The sequence below is a fragment of the Rhagoletis zephyria genome, unplaced genomic scaffold (genome assembly GCF_001687245.7).
Source record: "Rhagoletis zephyria isolate East Lansing unplaced genomic scaffold, Rhagoletis_zephyria_1.1 Rzeph_scaffold_03912, whole genome shotgun sequence".
NCBI classification, from domain to species: domain Eukaryota; kingdom Metazoa; phylum Arthropoda; class Insecta; order Diptera; family Tephritidae; genus Rhagoletis; species Rhagoletis zephyria.
Genome location: NW_016160995.1, coordinates 15,147 through 42,619, shown reverse-complemented (window position 1 = coordinate 42,619; position 27,473 = coordinate 15,147). Strand labels below are relative to the sequence as shown.

The 27,473-nt window shown below is 36.3% G+C and overlaps 2 protein-coding genes across 4 annotated transcripts; one reads left to right on the top strand and one right to left on the bottom strand.

Moving 5' to 3' along the window:
- Positions 1 to 9,037: 9,037 nt before the first annotated feature.
- LOC108369922 (uncharacterized protein CG1552-like) lies at positions 9,038 to 13,928 on the bottom strand. Of its 2 annotated transcripts, none has more exons than XM_017625132.1 (3): positions 13,637 to 13,928; positions 9,543 to 9,696; positions 9,038 to 9,426 (listed from the first exon to the last, which is right to left on the bottom strand). In XM_017625132.1, exons 1-3 carry the CDS (start codon positions 13,767 to 13,769, stop codon positions 9,201 to 9,203), a joined length of 513 nt encoding a protein of 170 aa, XP_017480621.1. In that variant the 5' UTR covers positions 13,770 to 13,928; the 3' UTR covers positions 9,038 to 9,200. The 2 variants fall into 2 exon arrangements, with proteins under 2 accessions (XP_017480621.1, XP_017480622.1); XM_017625133.1 differs by having other exon boundaries at positions 9,582 to 9,696; positions 13,637 to 13,920.
- A 5,498-nt stretch (positions 13,929 to 19,426) lies between these two features.
- LOC108369920 (probable isoaspartyl peptidase/L-asparaginase GA20639) lies at positions 19,427 to 22,104 on the top strand. Of its 2 annotated transcripts, none has more exons than XM_017625130.1 (2): positions 19,427 to 19,559; positions 19,645 to 22,104. In XM_017625130.1, exons 1-2 carry the CDS (start codon positions 19,528 to 19,530, stop codon positions 20,654 to 20,656), a joined length of 1,044 nt encoding a protein of 347 aa, XP_017480619.1. In that variant the 5' UTR covers positions 19,427 to 19,527; the 3' UTR covers positions 20,657 to 22,104. The 2 variants fall into 2 exon arrangements, with proteins under 2 accessions (XP_017480619.1, XP_017480620.1); XM_017625131.1 differs by having other exon boundaries at positions 19,495 to 19,586.
- Positions 22,105 to 27,473: the final 5,369 nt, after the last annotated feature.

Genomic DNA, 27,473 nt, shown 5'->3' with positions numbered 1-27,473 from the left:
ATTCACAAAATCCGAACTGGCTGCCCATCTCCCGGAAGTATTACCATAAATGGCACTACCCTACAGAGAACAGATGTGGCTAAATATCTAAGTTTAATTTTGGATAAGAAATTAACTGCTGTTAACTCCTGCACAATAAAACATAAATATCAACAAACTACATACATACATATGTGCTGGCTCTTCCTTGTATGTAGTACGTACTACGTACGTAATGTTTGATAAAGAAAATGAATGAGTTGCAGGCAAATAATGACATAAACAAGCTTACCGCCGACTTTAATAATAAAATTTGCATAAATAGCACGAATACGTTCGCAATTGTCTATTATTTATCTACTAATAAATGGTTACAAATAATTACATACATATTATACTAACGAATAATGTATGTATGCAATTGCAAAACGTTGCAATTTTATATGTATGTATGTACACACTTATTTCAATCAAATGCGATTAATGAAGTATAAAGAAAAGTAGTGCATGCTTACATACATATCTATACATTCATAGTACATTTAATACAAGCTAATTAATAATAATCATATAATAGATTGGCGCTTACACATATGTTAGCGTTTGGCCGAGCTTCTGCTCCGACTTGTGGCGTGCGCCTTGATGTTGTCACACAAAGCGGAGGGATCTACAGTTTTACGCCGACTCCGAACGGCAATTGTAGTGAGAAGCTGTTTTTCACGGCAGAAATACACCTGGAGGTTTGCCATTGCCTGCCGAGAACCGACCGCTGTTAAGAAAAAACCTTTTTCTATAAATTTTTTGCGACGTTGCTTTGACCAGGTCTTGAACTCAGGTGCTGATGAGTAAAAGCGCGCACTACTTACCACTACATCACAGCGGCCGTACTTTGTTGAACTCGGTGAAAAAATTATGCACTCTGGTGTCATTAAGCTATAGGATAACTTTTATCTCGATTAGACAAGCGGATGGACACCTTCCATACAAACGCAATTTTTTCATACTGCATATCTCAGAAAGAACATATTCGTTGTAGAGATAGGTATGTATGTATATGAAATCAGTTCCATACTCATGGAAAGGAGCTTATTTATTTGAAATTTTGTATTTTAGTATGGGTGTCATAGGAAACAGACTTAAAAAGGTTGTAGTTTAAAAAAAATTTAAAAGGATTGACACCTGTTTGAAAAGTTGAATTTAATGAAGTTATGCACAAGTTAAATTGTCAAACTCACGAGCGTTTAGACATCTTTAGTTTGAACATGTAAAATTAGTATTTAAGTCAGGTTAATTATTACAATAAGTCGAAATGGGCTTGAAAAGGCTGTATTTCTAAGATACATGTAGTAGGATTGCCACTTGTTTAAAGGGGTTAAGTTGATTAAAAATTTATCACAAAAAAATGTTTAAGAAAGTTCCAGTTTGAAAATATTTTAAGGGGCGTAAAAAATCGATAATATTTTTGACTTAGTTTAGATATGTTGAGTTTTATTGAAATAAATTACGCCTCAATGAGTACGCAGAAATTGTATATGTACACTCAGTGAAGCGGGTGATCCTAGTATAGCGGGGAGCCTAGTATATTATATACATATGTATGTAATTTCGTTAGAATAATTAACTATTGATATAAACTGCAATAAATATAAAACCACTGAAAGTTGAAAAAAGTTGATATATTTCCTTATCAATGTTTTTGAACTAAGGTCCAATCAACCAATCTGATTGAGAAGTAGCGGCACGCATATCCCGTATCTTTTCTTCAACCTAGTGGATCCCATTTTCAAAATCCACCACAACATCTCCTTCATCTACCCACTCAATTTCTTAGATTATTAAACTCTACGAGCTGGATGTGAGAGAAATAGCCAACATCTACGGGTTTTCATGCCGTCTGTTCGTTTTCAGGTTAATTTGCGAGTCGTGGTCTTAAAACGGCACCAACATGCGCTAATTGGAGTTGTTAAACTCGCCACATCAAGCAAAAAGTCCACTATACAATATCTTCTTGGGTTTTGAGTCATTGTTCTTCAAACAGCTGCGACAACGACAATTCGGTCTGATATCACCGGTTTAGAGAAAAAAATTTCCATAAATGCTGCTTTCCAATTAATTTTTTTTCTATTGATACATTTTCTAGATATTTTCAATTTAAAGTCTTCCAGGTCATTCCTTTCCTAACTGGCTGGGAGCATAAGGAGTATCTTCATGGGCGTATGTTGCATATACGCCGCGTTATTTGGTCATAAAAAGTAGTTACATTTTTATAATGTTTTAATCATTTGTCGGAACCGGAAGAATCGGATATAACATATACCTCTCATACAACTGATAGTTCAGATATGAGATTTTTCGTTATAACTTCTCCATTTAAGCAACTAGGAATATGAAATTCTTCAATACTTCCACCCATTATCAATAGAATACTTACGATGAAAATAACAAAGTTCGGGTCACTATTACATATAGCTCCCATACAACTGATTGTTCAGATATGCGATTCTTTGCTATAACTCCTCATTATCAACAGAAAGTTTACAGTAAAATAAACAAAAATCGGGTCACTAAAACTTATTTATTGCCTCCATACAACTGATTATTCAGATATGGGGTTTTACTGTAAAACTCCTTTATTTGGATAGCTAAAACCGATAAATTTCATAAGCTATTTTATAATTAATATAATACAAAGTCTACTGAGAAAATCGTCAAAATCTATGCTGTATAAGCTTTATCTCCTATACCACTGATTGTTCAGATACACTGTTTTTGCAATATATCTCCTTTATGTAGGAAGCTAAACCCATTAAACCGGTAACATAGGTTTACATACCGATCACACAGCAGTGAAATTACTTAGATTGATTAGATAGGATTTTTTTATATATGTATCTCCTCTAAATATTTATGTATGCTGTGAATATATAATTTTTCCCAAATGCAGTAATCTGTTAAAGTAAAATTTTCAGAGGTTCATGAAAGGTATGAAGCCTTCGGCATAGCCGAAGACAGCGCTGCTCTTACTTGTTTCATTTATTTTTTTCTTCAACGGCCGCATAGCTAAAATAAATTCACGACCACCTGAGAATTTTTTCAACAACAAATAAAATATAGTTATACGTACTTTTTTGTGTCCTAACATAAACTCAAATGGCCTGAAGCAATAAAACTCAACTACCAGTGACCAAAAATGCAAAGAAATGTTTGTAGTAACTTTTTTCTGTTGCAACTGATCACTAACTCAACTGACTTTTTTCGAACTGAGTACTGCCACAATAACTGCGAAAAAAAATTTATTTGTTAACCATATGCAGGCGAAGGCCCGTAAAGACTGCCAACACCACAAATTGTTGCACAGAGTGACGACTAACGGGGAGAACAGTAAGCGAACGCTTACATAAACTGTTGACACCGTAACAAAAGTGGCCACGAAACCAAAACAATATTTGGCTACAGCTACAAATCAAAAAATGGACAACAACCAAATTCGCGCTGCCCATAAGCTAAAACTCAAAGAACAAACAGCAAGACTAACCAAATTCAGTGGCGCTGCATTGGTTTGGTTGCACTGGCCGGCTTGGGTTGGCCGACGACTGTGAGGCCGATTGAGTGCGAAAATGTCACTGCGGCAATACATCGCTTTAGGCCAGAAGCAAAACGTCGACGACACCAAAATGCAAAAAGTGAACAGAAGACAATTTTTTTGGCCCCAGGCGGCAATCTACACACATAAGCGGCAACAGTTGCTGAACGAGAATCGCATTTCCAGCCAATAAATCAAATAGTTAAATCAAGTTTAAAGTAATTTGGCCAAGCACCAACTGCGATGCGGGCGCACGCGAGCTAGCGCAATAAAAGAATTAACGAATTTGTGCAAATTTAATTTGGTTAAACATTTAAAACGTTTTTAACCAAATGCGGCAGCCGTTGGCAATTGTGGTGGCAAATGCTGACAAAAAATTCTTAAATGAATTAGTGCTTTGCTCGTTTGCGGCTACGCTTTTGCTGTTGCAGTTGTGATTGGGCGATTGTTGTTGTTGTAGTTGTAACGCTTAAAATTTTCTTACATTTGTTTAATTTAGTACTAAAAGTAACTGAAATGAGTTTCGAAAATCACAAGATCTGAGTGCTGCTAGTCCCTAAGCGCGCCAGAATTTCGCAATATATTTGTATGTGTACGTCTGTTTCTATTTCTACGTCTATATCTATATCTATGTCTGTGGCTATGTCTATGTCTATGTCTACGTCTGTATGAAGGGCTATGCCTATGTCCTATGTCCTATGTCCTATGGCTATGTGTATATATATGGCAATGTCTATGTCTATTTATATAAAAGAAGGAAAGTCAACTTAACTAGATCCACCTTGGCATGGACAAAAATTGAGTTCTCAGAAGAGGTGAATTATCAAGGAGTAACTGTGGAGTAACCTTGATACCAACAAGGTTACATGGGAGTTTTATGCCTGCCAGAGACTTGAGACTTCATGGTAAGACTTGGCGGGATATCACCCAAACTAACGTATTGGTCTATCAATACGGTAGTAAAAACCAATGTTACATCTGCGGCACTGCGGGTGCAGACTACTCCGCGTGGCCATCACAGGAGAAATGCGCACCTGTTCAACGGATGACCTTGGTTTCATTACAGGTTTCGTCATCTGTCTGCTCTGATTGAAAAAGGGCCCGGTTGAGCGCCCTATAGCTATCCAATACGATCAGCATGAAAACAAAAGATTTTCGGGTTCATTTTTTAGGATCTCAAGCCATTTCTGGATGTTAACATTCAACAAAACCCTACAAGGTCAGAATTTCTGATTGATGAAAGGTCCCAAGTATGGTCTACCGACGGAGCGAAGAGAGATGACGGGGCCAAGAATCCAAAAAAGTCTGCCGATGGTTACATACCCAACCATGCTCCAAGCGGAAGTCTTCTAAATCTAAGCCTGCGTTCCCGAATGTCTTCGTAGAAGGACAAATGGGGCCAAAATAAAGATTATGCCTTAAAGTCAGGCATCGTTAAAGTCCTTAGACTCTTCTAAAATGGTATCAAGGCTTGAGGAGAGCTGTGGACTCTTCTGAACTACCTCTGCCCTGGGAAGTGAAGCGTCAAAAAAACAAACAAGCTTGAAAAAGCATTTACAAATGCATCCTTCGCAATACCAAGAAAGTTTAGCAGGTATGGAAAATGTATGTTTGATTGAAATGATTATTTATTTTCTGTAAATTTCCATATGAAATTCAAAACATTAAAATAATTTTTTACATAAATTGCTTTCGTGAAATTGGCTGTAAGACGCCTAAAATTGAATTTCAAAAACTTAAATAAGAGAGAATTATATGAGATCCGAGTGTCATATTTCATCTAAAACCGTGCAGCTGTTTCTGAGTGAAGACAAGTTTCTCAAAGAGCAGGTTTTTAATTTCATAAAATTTCGAAACACCCTATACCATGAAAAAAGTCCTTGATTAAAAAAATAACACTTTATCGCACATCTACAGGCTAAGGTCTCTAATTTTTTTAAATTCCTTTTCAAAAGTATTCTCAAACTAAGATCTTCTCAAATCCCTTTCGTCTGACATTGTGATACACATGTATTTCAATAAACTGATGAAGTAATTTTAATTAAAATGTTCGAACACATGGCAACCTTCCTAAATTAGGTAAGAAATAAAACTTTTCAATTCGAATCCATTTCGATCGATACCCATTTTTTAATAATTCATCCAGCTTATTGAATATTTTGAATTTAACTTTTTAAACACGTGGCAACCCTCTTCAAACATTCAAAAATTTCAAACTTAAGATTTCCCATCATTATTTTGCTTGACTATGGTATTTTATTATTATTATTTATTTCATATACTTTTTGTATTAGTTAATTGAATTAGACCTTTCAAACAGGTGGCAGCCTCTTCAAAAGTTTTTTCAAGCTTAGTCCTTGTTAACTCTGCTTCGTTGGATATTGCGCTACATATTTTAATTAAATGATGAATTAAGTGGAATTTAACTTTTCAAATATGTGGCAACCCCGCTAAATATGGTCCAGAAATAAAAAATTTGCAAACCCCCTTCGATTGATACTCATATTTTAATAACTCATTTAACTTATTAAATAAATAGAATTTAACCACTTCCAACACCTCAAAAATATTCTTTCCGTTCAAACTACAGATTTCTTATTACTCCTTCGTTTGACATCCATATTTTAATATTTAATATAACTTGTGGATATTTAAGTAAACTAAATTCGACATTTCAAGCAGATGGTAACCCTGTTCAAAATACTACTATTTTCTGGAACCCCTTTCGTTTGGCACACTCACATGGCGATACATACAAATTTCTCTTATTTCTTCTAATTTGTATATAATTTTTTAAAAGGTAGCAACTTTTTTCAAAAATGTAAAACCTTATTATTGCACATCTGCAGTCCAAGCCTTTTAATGACACCTCATTTTGTTACGAAATAAAAATCACAGACTTATTATTTTTGAAACGTAGTAAAATTTTATTTTAATATTCGTCTTCGGCTTCGGTGTTCGGCCGAATATTGAATAGTACCTAATATTAGGCTTCGCAATTAAATAAAAACCGTCACAACTCAAATTTTTCAAAATAGATTTTTTTCCACAGAGCCTTTTTCTATCCTCCGCAAAATTTCGTCTCATTATTATCTTCTTTGCCTGGAAAAACACTACTAAGACTGTTTTTGTTTTCATCGACTGCACAGTTTTTTGCGTTTCATGAACATTTGATGTTTTTTGAGTTGTGACTGTTTTGGATTTAGGGTGCTACATGTGAAGTGCAAATAGTAATAAGACGCCTTTTCACCTGGGCGGCAGTAGCGCTTGCATATGATTCGGCTTATCGGTCAAAATATGCAAGTACATGCGCATTAGGGTGGCCCAAAGTTTTATTCCTCCAGCCACTCTCAGCAACAGTAAGAATCAAAAAAGTTGATTTTCCTATGTATTTGGCCCACTCTAATGTATCTACATACATATGTATTTAATAAGGTTTGCTTTCAGTTACCCGTTCAGTTTCTTACCATTTTAGTTGTCATTATACCTTTTACGTGCAATTTAAATTTTATATGACGAGTATAGTATATGTATTAATATATGCAAAATGCAGGGCATATAGAACTATGTGTGTGGTGACCATATTTATGGTAGCCGAATACGGGGAAAAAAATGTCAAAATTTTTTCCTCAACAGCTTACAGATCTTAAAGTATTCTTCAAGGATCCTAGATGTATTAGACCTGAAACAGTATCCTTATAGCATCTCAAATTTGCAGAATATTTTTTTTTTGAGATTTTCACCCCGTAAAATTTGTTTAAAAAATTTGTTAAATTTTAATATAATAAAGTGCAATTTTGAAGTCGCTACGACATACCATTAATTTTTGGCATTAAATGAAATATAGAACATTTAGCGTCCCGTATAAAATAAATAAATTACCAATAAAGAGGACTGTCCCATATAATACAGGACGGATGGTCACCGAAAGTTCTGCCTGGCCACGGTTGGTCTATCGCTAGCGGAAGAAAAAGCTGGACTGAAAATTTACAGTCGGCAATGCATCGATAAAATCGAGCCGACACATCAAGTGTTTAGGAGTACTTATATTAATCAAAAAGCTTCGAAACATAGCAGTTCTTTTGAGACAATGGGTTGTATGAATAAAAGCTAAGCAAGTACTTTTTTTTTAAATTGCAGACCTCTTACTTCAATTTTGTTTGAATAAATGGAGTAAAAGGTTTGAAATTTTAAGAAAAAGCAATTGCTTACTTTACATTCGTACGGCCCATTGCTTGAAAATTTTGGCGGTCTAAAGCGGGCTCAGACGATTTGTACATCTGTATATACATATTTGTACAGTTTTGACAGTTACAGAGTAGATTTTTTATTGAGCTGAAGTCATAATCGATACAAATTTCTAGACAACACCAATCTGTACCTACCAAAATATACAAATGCACAAATCCTGTGACCCCTGCTCAAGAAGCAAAAGCTTTCTCAAATGTGGTCCACTTTCATTGGGGACAAAGGCATATAATCGAATGATTGCATCGGTGCACAGTGATCGATACAGCAGTCAGTGTATTTAACCGGAGCTTCTACCTCGGATTGTGTTGAGATGCTGAACAATTCCAATATATTTTACCCTGTATAAAATATTCAGTTTAGTACCACTGAATTTAGGTTGTTCGTTGGTAGAGGGCAGCAGGTCCAGCAAACAAAAAGTCCAATAAAACATCAATAAATATTTTTTGGATATTTATCAGGTGTCACAGGTGTGCGTCCAAATGAATTTGTTTCAAATGCATGCATACATACATATCACCCATTTACATCAGTAGTGTCATAATCCATAAAATACAAATATTGGGTTAAGTATACAGAAATTGCCGCTACCTCTTCTTCTATTTTGTGGAAAAATTTCATTGCTGTATCGATTCGTAGTATCTGACTAGAATAAAATATATATGTATTATTTTTTACTACATATATGTGAATTCAAAACTTAAAAGCCGTTTTTGTCGACTTTTGATTTTTTGAGTTATGACACTAGTGAAAAAAATACCGCAACTGTGTGAATGTAATATGTAGTATGTATGCGGATACATTTGTGTCTGTGAATGCAGAACACATTATTTTGTAAATGCTCTCATTGTAATTGTTATTTAAAAAAAAACCAAATTTATTTATGCGCATTAGCTGCCAAAATTCAATTTGTGGGCAGCACGTCGCGCCAGCGCCAACACCATGCCAATTTGTGTGCCTTGTGCCTTGTGTGTGATTTGCCGCCCAAACACGCGCATGCGCACCTCAAATACTCGGTAGATATGAAATTTTGATAACTGATAATTAAGTCATAAGGTGAGCAAGCAAATCGAAGGTGCCATTGAATGAATTGAGTCCATTGAGATTGTAATCAATTAATTATTTGGGTTACAATTTGCGCATACGAATCAATTGAAAACCAAAAAATAAACTTTTAAAATGCCGCTTAACTGAATTCATATGTACATACTACATATTTACATACATACGATTTTTTATTTTTTATTTTTTTTGCTTGTATTTAATTAAAATTCACTTCCAATAAAGCAACAAATCCACGTGCATAACTCATTGCCACTTAACTGGCAGCCACATCACTTTTCGCAACCATAGAAGATGCGCTACGCTCATTGTTCTTAGGCTTTCAAGCTTATCTAAAGCTTAGATCGTCCACATTATAGTTGCCTAATAGGATATCTGACTGTGCTTGCTGATGTTGAAAATTCAATAGCTTACGATGCCGATAATGCATTGTCTTCAAGCGCTGCATGCGACGCTTGAGATTGCAATAGACTGGACAGCAATCCGGAAAGGGTTTATACATCAGCTCTTCCTCGTCACCTTGCTCGCATTGCTCGGGTAGTATATCCATACAGCTGATTGACATATGAGTTGATAGATAAAAATAAAAAGAAAACAGAAAAAATTTATTGATTAGTATTATCACATAAATTGAATAGTAGGGAATAATGGTGCAACTACGAATATCTACTCGTTGGGTCTAGACATCTTTTCCACTACAAAAATAGACCTGGAACGTTGTACGACTTGATTATTCTCACAAAACAAATTCGCACACAAGCTGAGTAGCACTAAACGGCGTGGCAGGAATTTCGATTGCTCCCACATGCAGCGGCGATATGAACCTTAAAAAGAAAGAAAATACATATGAATAATTCATTCCTAGGTATATACAGTATCGGTCAGATCTATAGCACGCCATTCCAAAGTGATATTGTGTGCCACTTATGTTTATATATTAATTTTTAAGAATTTTCAATTAAAATACAGTTCTTTCTCTAACAAAACTCACATAAACCCAGGTTTAAAAACTTATAGAAAACTACAAAAAAGTGCAACAAATTTTCACCTAAATTTCAAACTTTTTTCTCGGAAGTGTTCGAATTTTTCTGAATACACAGTTTTATAGCCCAATCAATTTTAGTCTGATAATGTGCAAGTTTCAAGTGGCTAAAAGTTACCGCTGATTTTTTAGAATTTTTTTCGCCAAGGATGTTGCGGTTTTCTTCCATATACAAATAAATTGAGTTTATTCATTATATGGAAGCCAATGCGACAAAAAAAATTCTAAAAAATTAACGGTAATTCGTAGCCACTTGAAATTTGCACATTATCAGACTAAAATTGCAGGGGCTAAAAAACTGTGTACTCAAAAAAATTCTATCACTTCCGAGAAAAAAGTTTGAAATTTAGGTGAAAATTTGTTACACTTTTTTGTAGTTTTCTACAAATTGTTGAACTTGGGTATATATGGGGTTTGTCCGAGAATGAACTAAATTTTAATTGAAAATTCTTAAAAATAAATAAATAAACATAAGTGACACACAATATCACTTTGAAATGGCGTGCTATAGATATGACCGATACTGTATGTATATATTAGGGATGTTTCGGATATATGCGAATTTTCGGAATGCGAATGTGCGAATGCAAATACGAATTTTCGCAATGAGAATGTGCGAATGCGAATGTTAGGAATAGCATTAAAAAAGCTCTAACCAACTAAAGTCATCGTTTTTATTACTTAAAAATCTTGTAAATTATTAAAACATTGAACGAGTGCTTAACCTATACAGTATTTTAATCTAGTAGTCAAAGCTCAAAAGGGGCATATTGTATTTCAAAAACAAAGTAATATTTGCGGGCCAGATCTGTCAATTTGTCGTATTTCAGTTTAGTTTTCCACCAATCGAGAGGATTTTCACCAAGATGAGCTCGTTTTTATTTAAGAAAGACCTTCAATTGAGCTTTAATTTCACATTTTTAATGTCACCCGATTCTACATTCGAAACTTCGCTTTCACTGGAGGAATCTAAAATTATTTCTAGTTTGCTTATAAGCAGGGAACGGATTTTTGGGATCTAAAAGCCTATAAAAAAGGCAAAATAAGATAGCGTTATAGGCAGGAAAAGGCACTGGAAATCGCAAAAGACAAACGAAGGCACTAAAAAAAAGACTAAAACCGAAAAATAATCAAAAAATACATTTATTTAAGGAATATTTATTTTACAAGTCAAAAAAGAGAAGAACTGTAAGCTAGTTTCCTTAATTGAAAATTTTTTACTCTGAATCTTTGACTATTTTCTCCTTTCGAGTTTCGAGTTTCAACAAAATTTTAAAATCTATAGTTGTATTTAGTAACATTGAACCACAATAAGCATTTTGCATTTTTCTGGCAGAATTTTTATTCGATTTTCGCGAAGAAAATCCTTGACTGTTCTAAGCGTGGCCCCCAATTTAAATATGGCATGTATAAAACTTTCGTATTATCAGGAATAAGAGATTTTTCCTTGCCCTTTGCAATTGAGAATTAGAAAAGGCAAAAAAATTCGAATGTTTAAAATTATGCGAATCATTCGCCTAACGAAGGCGAATGCAAATATTCGCAACATCCCTGATGTACTGAATAAGTGCGAAAAATGTAGTAGGAATTACCAAGAACTATCAGGTTTTGCTGTCCGCGTATACACCCAGCTAAAGGCTACCAATCCTGAGTCGGGCATGAGGCTCAATTGGAAGAAGAGCTGCTGCTTTCGAAGTCATACCTAAGACTTTAAAAAGGTACCACGGGGAGTAGGGGCCCCCATAGTATCCTATATTTACTATGGCCTACTCTTTGGTTGCGGCCCTTCGGGGAGTAACGTGGTGGTTGTGGTTTAATACCAAAATGCTGGAGAACTCAAAAGAGTTCGATGTGGAGTTGCATTGCAACCGGGTGCCATGACCCAAAGATTTGGCAGCGGCTTTAGGTAAGCTTCGGCTTCACCAAGGCGGTAAGTGTGTCACCCCACACTGCCATTGGAACTGAGATGCTTGCATTTCAGGGCAATGATTAAGGCAAAAATTAATCCGTTGAGTTTTGGACTCCGTGGAGCTAAAACTGCATTAAATTGCAGTAGGTTCCCACGTTAAACCAAAACTACATCTGTCCGCGTATACAGAAATCCAGCAAAGAAGTAGTCAATAAAAGACGGATCTTTCGGGTGGTGAACCTAGTTGCCGCCAGGGATCCCCTGTTCAATGGGACCACCTACATAATTTGATAGTGAAAAAATGTAGTAAGTTTTTTATAATTCGAACAATTATAGTTCGTACAGATGGATCATTTAGATAAACTCGATCGTCCATGTTTCTGCGCCATTTAAAAGGACGGATATGATGAGAGATTTGTAGAGCGTGATTTATGTTCATTAAGAGAGGTCTCTGCTTTTCAATTGCCTACCGCGCTCAAAGTAGCACCTGTTGGCAAGAGTTATTTTATTAGTGGTGTTTAAGCTGGATGCTGACGTGTGTCCCAATCGACGAAGACTTTTTCATTGTTATCAGGAAGTCTTGTCTTATTCGTACTAGTTTTGCGGGGATACCCATAGAGTAGTGCAATGGGATATAGCCGTTGTTTTTGGTATGCAGTTACAATTGCACGGCTATACTCAATCCCGACTCTTACATCCTCATTCACGCACTCTGGGCATAGTGAGCAACCGATGTGCGAGGTGCGGTAACTAACCCGTGTGGAGCCTTGGGTCACGGCAGAAATAGAGGGAGCTTCGGTTGGGTCACACCGACTTATTCGTTTTAAGGAGGGCATGGGCCCGCGGGCAAAGTTCTTTGGTACCACTGCTCTTGAACTGGTGAGGATCTAGCAACTATTTTGTCTATAAACATCTAAAGAGCAAAAGCTCAATATGTATTTCAATACTTAACGCGACTAGCTGAAAGTAAACTAATTAACTAAGAGTCTACAAACCTCTTCGTACTACGGCAATAAACTTAACAGGAAGGATATGGGCCCTGGAAACCCAGCTTCTAAACTATAACCAGGGCACATCTCTCTCTGTGACAGCTGGTTGCTGCCTAAACGGATGGACAGAATCGAATGAAGTTTTGACAGAGTATTGGCACTTGGGCGTATAACAGGGTGAAAAAGTGGGTCTCGAAAAGGGATCGTGGCACTCCCATAGGCGCGAAACTTTTAATCAGCTATAACTTCGGAACTATAAGTCACATGATTTGGAAATTTGGCGTTCGATAAAACATTTTGCTGCACTGAAGCAAAAAATGTAGCTATGTGGAATATCCAAAACTGTAAACAAATAACTTTGATAAATACTCGGTCAATTAAAGCTGTTTTTTTTTATTTATTTTTTTTTATTTTTTTTTACTTTACAGCCCTTTTTTGTACTGCCACCTTATATGAAATCGTCTTGATTCATACTACTATTAAAATCGTGAGATCAAAATTTCTAAGTTGCTAATTAAATTTATTGCATTTCTTGAAGTTTGCATAAAACTAAAGGTTTTATTTTTTTATAATTTTTCTCGTAATATAAGCTATAGTTTTATAAAACATTAGCGAACGCAAACTACGTAGACTTTTGGCGCCCACTGTATGTATGTAGTAATTACGCACATTTCTTTTTCGTACACCATACACAAAATAGTTGCAATAACAGCCTTTAAAGTTATTAATATCAACGAGAACTCTGAAATCCCCAAACGTGGAAAAAAAATCTGTATTTCGATCATGATGCACTTTTCTCACACAATGTCCTTGAGATTACTTACGCAACACTGGACTCTTGTCATCCTCCTCACTAGAATCCACTTGTCGACTATTGTAATGCCGCATATGATATTGACCAAAGGCAGCACAAGCGCCAAGGAACATTAAAATAAGCAGAAAGCTAATAAACTTCATTTTAGCGAATAACCAAGCTCAAAATATTACAAGTTTTATTAAATTTTTACACTTCGAACTCTGCTCAAGGCCTTTTTCGTTTTCACAATGAACTCGGTCCGGTAAGTGCCATTCCCGCGCGTTATTCAAAACGCACTAAATTTACACGGCCCACCGAAAAATAACCGCCTTGATTCATTTGTTCATTCATAAATTGGACAAAAATTCAGAGGTACACTGTAAGAAATTACTATACACTGTAGGATATATGAAATATAACGATCGAAAATTCATTGGAAAAGAATAAACCAAAAATAAGGATTACACTGTGCGACGAAAACAAAAACATGTTGAAACACGTTAAGCAATCTATATATGTGCTCACAAAAATATGGGCCAAATATAATAAAACTTCGTTTTTAGTTCTTCTCTCTGACGTCAGAATTTTTTGAAAGGACTTTGTAGTTTCAAAAATATTATTGATTCGAGATTGATTTTTGATTTTGTAAACCTGTGTTATTTATAAAAGAATAACAATATGGGTATAAAGTAAAAGAGAAAATTCTGTGAAATTCAAATATTTTACTTAACAAGTACGAATAGGTATCGAAAATGCCCTCTTAATTGGTTTTATTTATTTATTTTTTGTTTAGCTTATAAAGATAGAAGGACAAGATGCGACGATGTTGTCGAGTGCATATTGCTCTTAACATATGTATAATTTTTTCAAAAATAAGTATTGCAAAACTTCAAAGATATTCAGGAATAAAAAGAAATTAGGACAATTCGACAAAATTTTCTCTGTAATTTTATAACCGTATGGTTTTCTACATTGCACTGAATTTTTTAAATAATAGTTTGAAGTAATCATATTTTTCAAACTTCAAAGTCCTTTTAAAAAAACCCTGACGTCAGAGACAAAAACTTAAAGCGCAGTATTTTTATATTTCGCCCATAGTTTCACGACTGCATGAAAAAAATAAAAATCTTAAAATAACGGTTAAATTTTATCTAAAAAATACAAATCCAATTTTAACGGTAAAATTAAAACTTTTATTTTAAAGAGATTTTCCGCCCCTGCTATTTAATTCTATTCTACTGAGTGAAAAAAAAACATTGTCTACTCTTGTTTTAAAGATGAGGGCCGTTCCCACGATCTTCTAAGTCATGCCAATCAAGTTTTACGCTCCTACCAAATAGCCTCACATTACTCAAAGAGATTTGACCATCATGCATAAAGTCAGCAGATGTCCTTATTTGACTGTTTACAGTATTTAGGAGGCCGGCGCCTGTGGCGGGGCGATTACTTACTGTATTAAATAAAAATATTTGAAGTGTGCTTAATACGAGTATGAAATTCTTTCTCGCAGTGTTCCCACACTATAGCATTTCACTTGTTATGTTATTGTTGTACTTGTTGTGTCATTGTCGCTTTTGATTAATACAACTAAGTACTCTATTGTTATTGTTGATGTCGATGTTGAATTGCACTAAACTAAACTAAGCTGGAACGCAATTCAGTGATTTATGTATGTACCTAATGAACCCCGCCACCCTAGCTACCTACATACATACATATATTCATATGGTTCGGTTCGTAAGTCACTGATTTTTGGCATGCATATAGGCTTGATTGCAACCATTTCTGATGCCAATTGAAATCACTTTCAAAGAAAATAATTTGCATGTGCCTTCAAGACCACATACATAGTTTCATATCAAGAGAATAAAATATCGGGCATATGTGTCTTGAAACATAAGTTGGTAACATAAGCATGAATTGAGAAAATACCGTTGATTTCATCGTAATTGTTCACTTTATTTTTTTTTTAAGTCTCCCTTTTCACCGCATTTGGATCAGCTTGCATATAATTAGATTAATTTAAATATTCGCCACATGAGTTTTTAGCCAAGGTCGTCAGTGACACAAATCTAGCACGATCAATGTCGTTAGGGGCTACTAAATTAGAGAATTCAAAGAGAAAAACTCAGAATAAGTGTCCGAGTGACCAACTTAACGAAACACAGTGAAACAATTTAAATCAAATACCATGTTTGGATGAAGGTAGTTAAACATTGGGATTTGGTAATTCGATGTATTCATACATAGCTCGGAAGAGTACCTACGAAAGGCAAGACAGCAAATAATACTACGTAACCTTTACCTTCAACTAAATACCTCTTAAAATCTGTCACATTTCTGTTTTAATTTTGTTCCGTTTTGGGTTGTGAGCTGCGAATTCGGTGATGGCTTCCTGGTGGGAGCTGTGGCGTAACCATTTGAAGCCCGTGGCAAATTCTTGAGATGGGGCCCTCCCACTAAAAATCGTTACGTTGTAATTTCATTTTAATAAACGACTTAAGTAGTTATCCAACACTATTGTTAATTGAGTGCATTTTAATTAAATATCTAATAATTTTTATTTTCAAGAGCTTGGGTTAATAATTTATAATTTATAATGAAATACCTCTTTAATTTTGGTAAGATATTTGTTAAAAAATAAAAGTTTAAAGATAGAGCCATAGAATTTTGAGTAGACAGAAGTTACGTAGCTTCTCTTGTTCAATAGAGTTTCTCAAATAGGTTTTTATTAATTTTTGTGAAATGATCGTTCAGCACTAGCGGAAATAAAATTAATGCAGCAAATACTTCAGGAAAGCAGGACGACATAAAATAAAGTATACCTATATGGTCTTTAGTTGTGTCTCACTTTAATTGAAAAAAAAAATATATATTATATTGAGTACTAGTTTTGTAGAAAATTTAAGGTTATTTCTGAACTCGCGGTCACTTGGGCCGGGCCCTCACGGATCGAGGGCCCGTGGCATTTTACCAGCCCTACCGCCCTATAGTTACGCCTCTGGGTGGGATAGAGACTTCGTCACCCAGTACTGTCGTTCACCCCAGAGGAAAAGCGTCTCGCCACAATCCGCATCCAAGTAAAATTTTTCAATTTATCGCTCATTTGCGCCCGTTGGTTGGTTGGAGTAAATTAGCAAATTCAACAGAAATTGCACACGGAAATGGTTGGGGCTGAAACTGGTGCGTATTGAGTGGTTTTGTTATCGATTTATGTTATCGAAATTTTAATCGTTTTTGTTATCGATGTTTTGTATCGTTTTTCTTATCGGTATTGTTATCGATTTTGCTATCGATATTTGCGGAACTTATCGATATAATAATCGACATTTTTATAGATCCTTTTATTGATATTTTTTATAGATTTTGTTATCGATATTTTTACCGATTTTGTTATCGACATTTCTGTTGATTTCGTTATCGATATTATTTATTGATATTGCCATCGATTTTGCTATCGATATTGTTATGGATATTATTACTGATTTTGTTATCGTTATTCTTATCGATTTTTTTATTGATTTTTTATCGATATTCTTATCGGTTTTGTTATCAACGTTTTTATGGATGTTACTGTCGATTTTGTTATCGATAGAGTATAAATATAAAAATAAAGATAAAGGAAAACAGAATAACTTAAATGTAATTAGAACGAAGAAGGTAGAGGTAGGATCTAGATCAGAGGTTCCCAAACTTGATTTTCTCATTCTTTCAAGTTTGCAACAGATATATATGCCCGTTCCATTATTTCTTGAGGAAAGAGTGAGGCAACAGGCTGTGAAGTATCAAAAATGTCAAAATTCCTTGGACAAACACACGAAATAATGGCAATTTTTTCTTTACCGTTTTCTTGAGAGCTTCATACAGGGCAAAAGATGAAAATTTGCATCATGGGTGAGTTCCAAAACGAAATTCGGAGTGACAAAAATAAAACTAAAATATTTTCTTGCGTTCTATTTATTAACATAATATGTGTTGCCATCAAAGTACTATCTCGCCCTAAGGAGTTATATTATTTAAGAGCACTCCATAAACTTCGGCTCGGCTCGCTTCTGAATTTGCATGTGACGTATTTGTAAAATAGTTTATTTGAATAGGAACTTATAGTTTGCAGGTGGTAAGCAAAACTGACGAAGTGGCAACCATCTATAGGAGGAAGAAATCAGCTGACACGGAAAAATCTAAATTCCGCAGATTTCTGCGCTACGGGCTACAACTACAGAAACATTCTGCGGTGTTGAGTTATCATTTACATGGTCCTCTGGTAAAACAGATCGTGTCAGCTGAGTCGGGCTTACGTCCCGGCAGGTTTACGTTCTGGATTAATTTCACCTTAATCTCCGGTTAAACATATTATCGACGTTACCGTTAAACATCGTTATCGACGTCTTCGCCTCCATGCAGATAACAGGGAGTCGGTAAAGTCGATAACTTTGTTTAACCGGAGATTAGTGTTAACCAGACATTGGTTGACACTTATCACCGGTTAAACATCGTTATCGACATTACCGACACCGTGTTATATGCATGGAGGCAAAAACGTCGACAACGATGTTAACCGATGATTACTGTCAACCAGGCTTTGAGCAACCGGCTATGCAAGCTATGTACATATAACAGATGTTAGCATAAAGCACAAATGCGGCTCAACAGACAGGCAAAAGGTTAATTTTGCCTTATTGCAATTTTTCGTAGATATAAAACTATCGGCAATTTCAAAGATTTTAAATGTTCACTTATTATTGACAAAAACACTACGGTAAGCTGCAAAAAGTGTTTAATTTGCCACCGAAAAAGATACACATATAATGCAATACTTACAAAGTTTTTAACTAAGAGATTAAATATGAAAACTTATAAATTTAAAATATTAATCTTTTTGTATCTTTCACTACGGTTTTTTTCTATTTTTTAGTACGAATATTGTGTGCTTCTGGTACGTCATCGTTTTCGTAACGTACCAACTCTGCTGGTTATACATGTTTAGATCAGGGTTGCCACACCTAGCACTGTACTAGCAAAAGTGGTACATTTTTTCATCGATTGTACCTTGGTACCCTATCATTTTTGTTGTTTGGCAGGTATTTCCTCATTTCACAGAACTCTTCAGAGTAGCGACACCGTTTATTTTTAGTCTGTTCCTTTGAACTTCGGACTAAAACCTGTGGAACTGTCAAACTACAATTTTACGCTCTCAAATGAGAGTAAAAGGAGAACAGATGCAGAAGTGCATAGGAACGCAAAAAGCACTATTTCCAGTAAAAACGTCAGACGGTTTGTTTAAATGTCATTGGTACTACACTGATTTGGCTGAAATATCACTAAATAATTATTAAAATCTATACATATTTAAATATTTCGTTGTTTACTTCCATTTTTTAACAAATATAAGGTACTTTGCTTTCAGCGCTTTCTGTTTTTGTTTGCACATGTAAATCAGCTGATCGTTTGACACTTTTCATGGACTTACAGGAAAAAAATCTCCGGACTAAATGCTGTAACTTCTGACTAGGAACAGTTGCTCATTTACTCTCTCAAATGTGTTCCCACTTACAGGTTTTATGTCAATAGGAACGACTTCCTGTAAGTTCTGACTAAATCCTGTAAACCGGACTGCTATTGGAACGGACTATTGGTTGGAAAAAACAATCGAGTTCGTATTAAAAATAAAATGGATATTTGTTGTTAGTAAATTAAAATAATAAATATGGTAAAGTTGAACAGTTTTTGACCAAAATAAAAATTAATATGGTACTTTTTCCGTTAAAATTATGGTAGTCTTAAAACTGAAAAGTGGCAACCGTCAGTTTATATTCCATTGGAAATTTCCAGCTTTGATAAGACAGCCAGACAGCTAGTAAACAATGATAAAACTAAAGTAGGCAATTGCAATTTCCGACCTAATGGTAAAATTTCTTGATGCACGTCGTTCATTGCACCAAAGCTGCGCTGTGAGTAAAGATTAAAATTTTCATTCAGTAAATAAATTATTATCATTACGTTGACATACATATGTATGTTCAATATTCTTTGCAGCCATAATCTTATTTCGAACACAATGACTACGCCAATGCTGCTCGTACACGGTGGAGCTGGTGACATAAGTGACGCGCGAGTGCCTGGCAAGACAAAAGGTATGAAACTGGCTTTGAAAGCAGGTTTGCCGCTGCTGATGCCTTCGCCTGAATGTGGTGGTATTGAAGCAGGTTCTGCTCTGGATGCCGTCGAAGCGGCTGTACGCGCTATGGAGGAGGATGAAAACTTCAATGCGGGTTATGGAGCATGCCTGAATAGTGATGGCAACGTTGAAGTGGAAGCAAGCATAATGGAAGGATCGCGGTTGCAAGCTGGCTGTGTAACTTTGTTGCACGACATCAAATATCCTATTTCAGTGGCACGTTGTGTAATGGAGAGAACAAATCACACATTTTTAGGTGGTGAAAGCGCACAGAAATTTGCTTTAGCAAATGGAGCTGAGCAATTGCCAGCGGGATCATTAGTAACACAAAGTGCACGTGATGCATTAAAGCAATTTAAGCAACAACAATCTGAGGGTAAAGATACCACATATGCGCCAACAGAATTGGATAAAACAATTAAAGAGCGACCAGGTGAACCTGGTACCGTTGGTGCTGTGGCTATAGATGCAAAAGGCAATATAGCAGTGGCCACTTCTACAGGCGGCATAACTGGCAAAGTGGCAGGGCGTATTGGTGACACACCATTGCTTGGTTGTGGCACTTATGCAGATAATAAGTGGGGCGGTGTTTCTACCACTGGTCATGGCGAGACAATTATGCGTTTCAATTTGGCACAAAAGATTATAGCAAACATTAGATACTGCAATATGTCGGCTCAGGAGGCGACCGAAGTTGCGTGCAAGGAGATGACTGAACGCTTAGGAGGTACCGGTGGCGCTATAACTATTGGACCTACGGGTGATATAGGCGTGGCTTGGACTTCAAAGCGCATGGGTTGGGGTTATGTGCGTAATAATGAATATATTTATGGTATTGACCACGGAAAGGTGCTTAAAGAACCATTTTAAAATATGCGTAACATATATTTTTGTGTATTCATTCGTTACCTTAATTCACAAAGGCCCTAACTAAAATTTATTTTATTTTACAGGAGAAGCAAAAAACATTACAAAAGAAGTATCCAAAGCAGGTAGGGCTTTTAGAATATATTAGGCTTTTAGTGTGTAATCTACCGACTTTTGTACTAAGATGAATTTCGTAAAAAAATGAGTTAGGGCCTTTCCATTAGTGCTGCAAAAACACCGGTGATTAAAACTAGATGTTCGATGTTTTTGTCAATAAAACATCGGTAGTGTCGATACTATCGCGTTTTCTTGGGTATTATAACTTCTTGTTTAAACTTGAAATCCTGATTAATTAACAAACAATTTTGTAACAAATTACATTAATTATTTTCAAATTATCCATTAATTAATTTAAAATTTAATTAGACTTATATTTAACTTCACATTGAATATTGCAAGTTATTAATTAAATTTAATTAATTAAATAAATATTCGCTCTTTAAGGCAATAATCTGGGGTACACTTCAAGTTTTTAGTTTTAAGTTTCCCAATTAGAGATCGAATGGCACTGACAAAATCATTTTAATGAGTAATAAATTCCCTAAACACTTATTGGTACGCTTTTGTGCTCAAATTCAGCTAAACTGTAAAAGAATATAAGTTTATTACGCTTTAATTGTTCTAATGATGGCATATCTTCTAAAAACATCGATGGTTTTCAAAAAAAATATTAAAACATCGATACTATCGATAGTGCTCCAATGCTTTTGCAGCTCTACTTTCCATATTAAGGTAACGATATGTATGTATAAAAAAAGGTTATTTAAATGCTAGAAAGTCCATTTTTTAGATTGAGCATAATTGTCGTCGTTTAAAGTACAAAACCGCGTATCGTCATTCTGCAAACCATTTGCAGCCAAAAATTGGAATTGCTCACACAAGCTCATGGCTCAATCCTTATCCATTCGTCCTGAAATATACTAGCCAGAAATGTGATTGTTTTACAGAAGAGAGAAAAATGTTTTAGCATGAGTGTTTTTACTCTCTTGAAAATAATTTATGCAACTCACATACGCGCCTTTGAATTATCTTGATACGCGATTTTGCATTTTGTTGATACGCGGTTTTGTACTTTAAACGACGTTATATCAAAGAAATATCAAACTTGGTGCCTTAATGCTGTTGGCCAAGGCCTTGCCTTATTCAAGAAAAGTTAAATAGGTTTTAAAAGCTTTGTAAAGCGCGATACTCATACAAATTGCCTGTTTAAGTCACCAGTATTAAAAATTTCAAATTTATTTTCTTTCTTTAATGAATTTAAGCATCAAAGGAAATCACATTTAAAAGGCATATTGAGCATACCTGCAATTTTTTAGAACAGCAAAATTAAAAGTATGTACCTATGTATATTGACCAATTTTCCAATTAAAAAATTACAATGAGAAAACACATCAGTCTGCATGAAATTAAATGTTTTTTTGCCGCCGAAAAGTAGGCAATGCATTTAGTACAGCATGAGCTTGTAAGCAGAGGAATTTAAAATTAAATATGTAGGTATGAATTAGGGCATTCAATCCCGAAGAATTTTAACAATGCCGGGTATGAATGCTCTAGTATGAATGTATGGACATATTTACTTACTTGCATTTATAAATATAAATATTTAAGATGCAAACATATCGAATGTACTCCGTATGCATCCAGATACGAATTATTGTGAATTACGAAAATTATTTTAAATAAATTCTGAAAAAATCGTTTCTCATTTTAATAAAAATGTTAGTTAACATTCCAGTGTTTTGCGCGGCATTTTAACCGCTTCCCCTCCATTTTTTCGCTCTTTCGCTCTTGTTACACTCCGCTTTGTGCTCTCATTAATTTACAGCACCAGTGTTCGTATTGCATTGTTTTTGTTTCGTTGTGATCACTGCACTTGTGGCTGAACCATGATGCAATAATAACTACAAGGTTCGATAAACTGACAGTTGTCTCTCTCGCACCGCTCCCTTAGCAGTGGCACCGTGTTGCTTCTTTGCAAATTTACATGGAAACAGTGCAGATTTCGTGTGAAATAAAAGTATAAGCTTTTGTGCAATATGTTTATTTGTATATGCATATGAAGCATATTTAACTGATAAACATAAACATTGGATGTTTACATCAATCTCATAGTAGTCTTATTTTAATTTTGAGTCATTTTGCAGTTTTTATACGGCTGAATAGCATACAAATTACGTAATTCACGTAGATATGTCAATATTACGTTCAACATTTCGTTTAAAATGGCAGATTTCCTGCAAATACATTAGAATGTACGAAAGGAATTTCACTACTAATTGCCTACTTTGCGCACTTTCTACTACCATTTTCGAAACAAGGGATTGTATTCTTGCCCTTTCTCTGTCCTTCGTAAATGCAACCTTTTGTAAGGGAGTGTCAAACCGCAGCTGTCAATAATTATCTAACCTTGTATTATTGAATCATGTGGCTGAACAAACTTTTATTAATGCGTTGGAAGTTTTAAAGTAGTTTTTATAATTTATACCACAACAAATCAGTAACAGAAAAAAAACGAGTGGAAAGATGCTTACTGAATATCCACAGCATACACGCCTCCTACTCCGAAGTGGTTATTTGGCATTTAATTAACAACTGAGAATTGTTACCGCAAAAAGGCCTTCGACCCAAGGTGCGCTGCCGATGTCGCAAGCGAAAGAACAGCGCCATTTCTCCAGTCTTTCGCGTCTGCTCTGTTCAGTTTCAAAGTAACTGGTGGTGTGTAAACGTGTGTTGCTCGGTGAAATTGAGGCGCGTTCCAGGTGATTGACTAAATATAAAAACTTTGTTGTTGTATGCTTGCGTTTACCGGTGTAAGGGAGAAAGTGGGGAAGACGTTTTTGCTGAATTTTCATTCAATAGCGCAGTGCGAAAGTGTAAAGAATTAGCTGAGCGGCAAAAACGAATAAAAGTGCAAATAGATATACATATATATTGCAGAAAAGTATATTTTTGAAGAATGTTAAGTATCAAAGAAAAAGAGAATAGCAGCAGCTAACAAGTGTGAAAAAAGTTATTTAGTTAAAGTGAACCGGTCTACAATAAAAATTAACACAAGCTTGTGAAGTAGCCGCGAGTGTGGGAATTTCTTTTATACAACGATGCGTAAGTGCCTTTATGTGTGTGTGAGATGAAGTTTTAAATGCAGCGAATATTTCGAATAAAGTTTTGTTGTAAAAAGTTAAAATAAGTGTGACGTACCTACGAGAGTTCAAAGGCCAAACATCGAACGGCAAAGGAGCGAGGTGTTTAAAAGTGGTAAACATTTTGTTACAAGTATTGCATAATACATATATATATATATACATACATACGTGTCTTCGCCTTTTTGAGAAATATGTACATATGTAGGTATGTATGTACATATATTTTATTAGCGTTTAAGCGTGGAGCATATTTGCGAAAATACCTGCCAAATCGACTTATCAGAAATTCCTGTTTTAATTTTCTTTCTGCGCTTTGCTCTTAGCTGCGTAGCTCATGCGTCGATTTTATGGTTTATATGTATGTAGTTAAGTACGGTTTTGTTTGCCCCTACATTCTTCCCCACCTTTTAAGCGCTCAATAACGTTGACATTCTAGTTCAAGCTGTATCACAACAATAACAATTAAAATAAAATCAAATGCAGGATAGCCATGTTTAATATTTTTGTGAAATAAAAGCTCTGATCCAGTACTCCATGAACTTACAGGATTTTACACGAACTTGCAGGATGTTGCAGGAAAAATGTTCCCGTACTCCAAAATCCTGTAAATGAGAGCGACTTTTGGAGAGTTGTGTAGAGAATGAAGTTGCAAGATTTTACCCGAACTTTTTCTTCTGGTAAAATCATGAAAAGTGTCAAGCAATCAGTGGTTGACGTTTTTACAGGAAAAATGGATTTTTTGTTCCCGTACTTTTCGTTGTTACTTTTTACTCTCACTTCAGAGAGTAATTTTGCTGTTTTTACACCCGATTTACATGATTCAAGTACTTGAAAGCAATTCTTGCTCATTCTCCTTTGTGTTTTCTATTTGCTTTTACACGTTTCAATTCTGTTGAATTCAAGTTTTTGGTTCTTTAAATGGGAAGCAACGAAAATGCTAAAAGCAAAGCAAGAAAGTTGAAACGACTTGACGGTACAGACGCATGTGTACTCGTCCCTTTTCTTCTCACCCCCTCTCTTCCACATGCGAGCAGAATTGAATTCAATACTTGAACTGTGTAAAAGCAGTCTTACAGTTTTTCAGGATTTTTCACGAAAAGTATTGGATCAGAGCTAAAATTCGACACCAATAAGCAAAAATTACAATGCGCCAAGCGGTTGTGCGCTTTTCTTGACCATGGGCTGTCAGTTCGGTGACTTAACTCTATTTATGTATGTAGAACACCGGAACCTTCCAATGTGGTTGTTGTGACAGCATAAATATTCCCCCAACACAATTTCGGAGAATGTTGCTGAAGCAACAGTCCTTGAACATCAAAGGGCTTTTACGAGCAATATTTAGGAGTCGAAATGTGGCGTATTAAAAGCTGCCATCCAAAAGACGAAGCTGCACAGCAACTCAACACTGTTGCCTGCATTGGATACAATGTGCACGGTTGAAATCGAGAACGAGATAATCGTGAAGGCATAACGTTCATCATGCATCACACCGCGCAGTATCATCTCATTTCGAGCAGACATCGACCGCATTGATACCGCTCTAGAATGTCAGGGCATTGTTATCCCGTTAGGCGATGTCGAGCTCGAAATATTTAACGTTGCCAGTTGCCCGGCATGATATCGCCCTGATAAAGGTGACTTCAGTGCACACCGCGATCTTTCGCAATCAAGTCTGTGGAACTTTCGTAGGGGAATATATTTGCTGAGCAGATATACTATTCGACATAATGCACAATAAACGACGATATACCTAGTAAGCGCTGGTCTGGTAAACAGCACAATGTGGCGACCTAAGCTGGCCAAAATACTCGGAGTAACATTCGACAGCCTGCTCTCCTTCTCTGCGCACNCAGAGCCGCAACAAGGTCCTCAAGTCGCTAGCCGGCAGTACTTGGGGCAAAGACAAAGAAACGTTGCTGGCAACATACAAGGCAATAGGCCGGCCGGTTTTGAACTACGCAGCGCCAGTGTGGTCGCCGGGGACTAGTAGGACGCAGTGGACGAAGCTACAGACTGCACAGAACACCGCACTCAGGACAGCGACAGGATGCCTCCTGATGTCGCCCGAAAACCATCTTCACGGCGAGGCGCAAATGCTCCCGGTAAAGGAGCACAACATCATGCTCTGCAAGCAGTTCCTGGTCGGGAGCCACAGAAGTGGCCACCCAAACAGACAGCTGCTTGCAGAGGAGCCCTCGCCTAGGCACGTCAGGAGGCATCTATATGAACTGACGGACGAAGTCCAGAGGTTCATCAAGCAAACCTCTGGACCCGACAACTTACCGACTGGCCCTGAACGGCATCACAGGGAGTCAGTCTCGAGTTATGTAGACTCTAGACCTGTGAATGCCGTTCTAGGCATACCGACCCCGGACACAGACGAGACGGAGCTTCATTTGCCTCGGGAGACGCGAACTACACTAGCACAACTTCGCTGCGGCTACTGCAGCAGGTTAAACTCCTACCTTTGTAGATTGAATGAGGATGTGCCAAATGAGTGTCCGGATGCGGAGAGACCCCACATGACTCGAAACATCTCTTCGCATGCCCGGAAAACCCGACAACCCTAACGGCCTTGTCCCTGTGGACCAACCCTGCAGAAGCTGCACGCTTCCTCGGCCTGCCGTTAGTGGAACTTGGCGACAACGACTGAGATACCAATCGACCTGGGCGGGGTTGTTGTAGCAACAACAACAACCTAAGCTGGCGTTAGCATCAGAGTATCTGCCCATAATCGTCTCGATCCATAAACCTTCTGACTTTGCTTCCGCGGAACACCGAACCGGCATCAACTTTAACAAAGGTGACTGGAACGGCTTTGCGGAAGTTACCGAGATCACTTCCACTGCTCTTCCCACACCAACCGACGTTCATGCAAGAGAACGTAAGTACCGCAAGGCTATCACTGCTACCACAGCCAGCTTGATCTCTTCTGGATATATTGCGGAAACCTGCCCAAATTTCCCCAGCTCAAGTGGCTGTTATAGCAAACGAGCGTGACATCCTTCGCCAGGTTGGTACCAGGAATTCCTTCATCAGGGATCTCAATTTGAAGATACCGCAATTGTTCAACTTACACAAGTAGAGCAGTTTCACCTCTGGTGTCAGCAAGCTTTCGTCAACCGAATGCAGGATGCTAATCATCTGCCCCCGCTAAACCTATTTAACTACGCTTTAGTCCTACCTCCTCGCAACATCACGTTTCCTGAGACTATTGCTAGTTAAACTTAAGGATAACGATTGCAAGATTAGCTGATCTAAGCAGAGCTAATTAGCCGTTTACATCGCTCAACACAGGTTAAACTTTTTTTTGTTAGTTTTTGAGAGTTTCACATTAATTCTTCCAAATGGAATAATTCTAACAACATTAAAAATGTTAGCTTTGTGTTTAGCTCAAGTCATGTGTATGTAGTTCTACGATTTAAGTTTTTAACTTGTAATTTTGAATAATATTAACGAACTCAAAATACACAAAATAATACCAATTCCAAAATATATGGCAATCCACAACATAAGCAGTGGTTGGGATGCGATCAGTGTGTTGTAGCAGTGCAGCAGATAGACGTGATAAATACAGAAACGTGAATAAAAATGGATAAAAACAAACGCAAGTCATT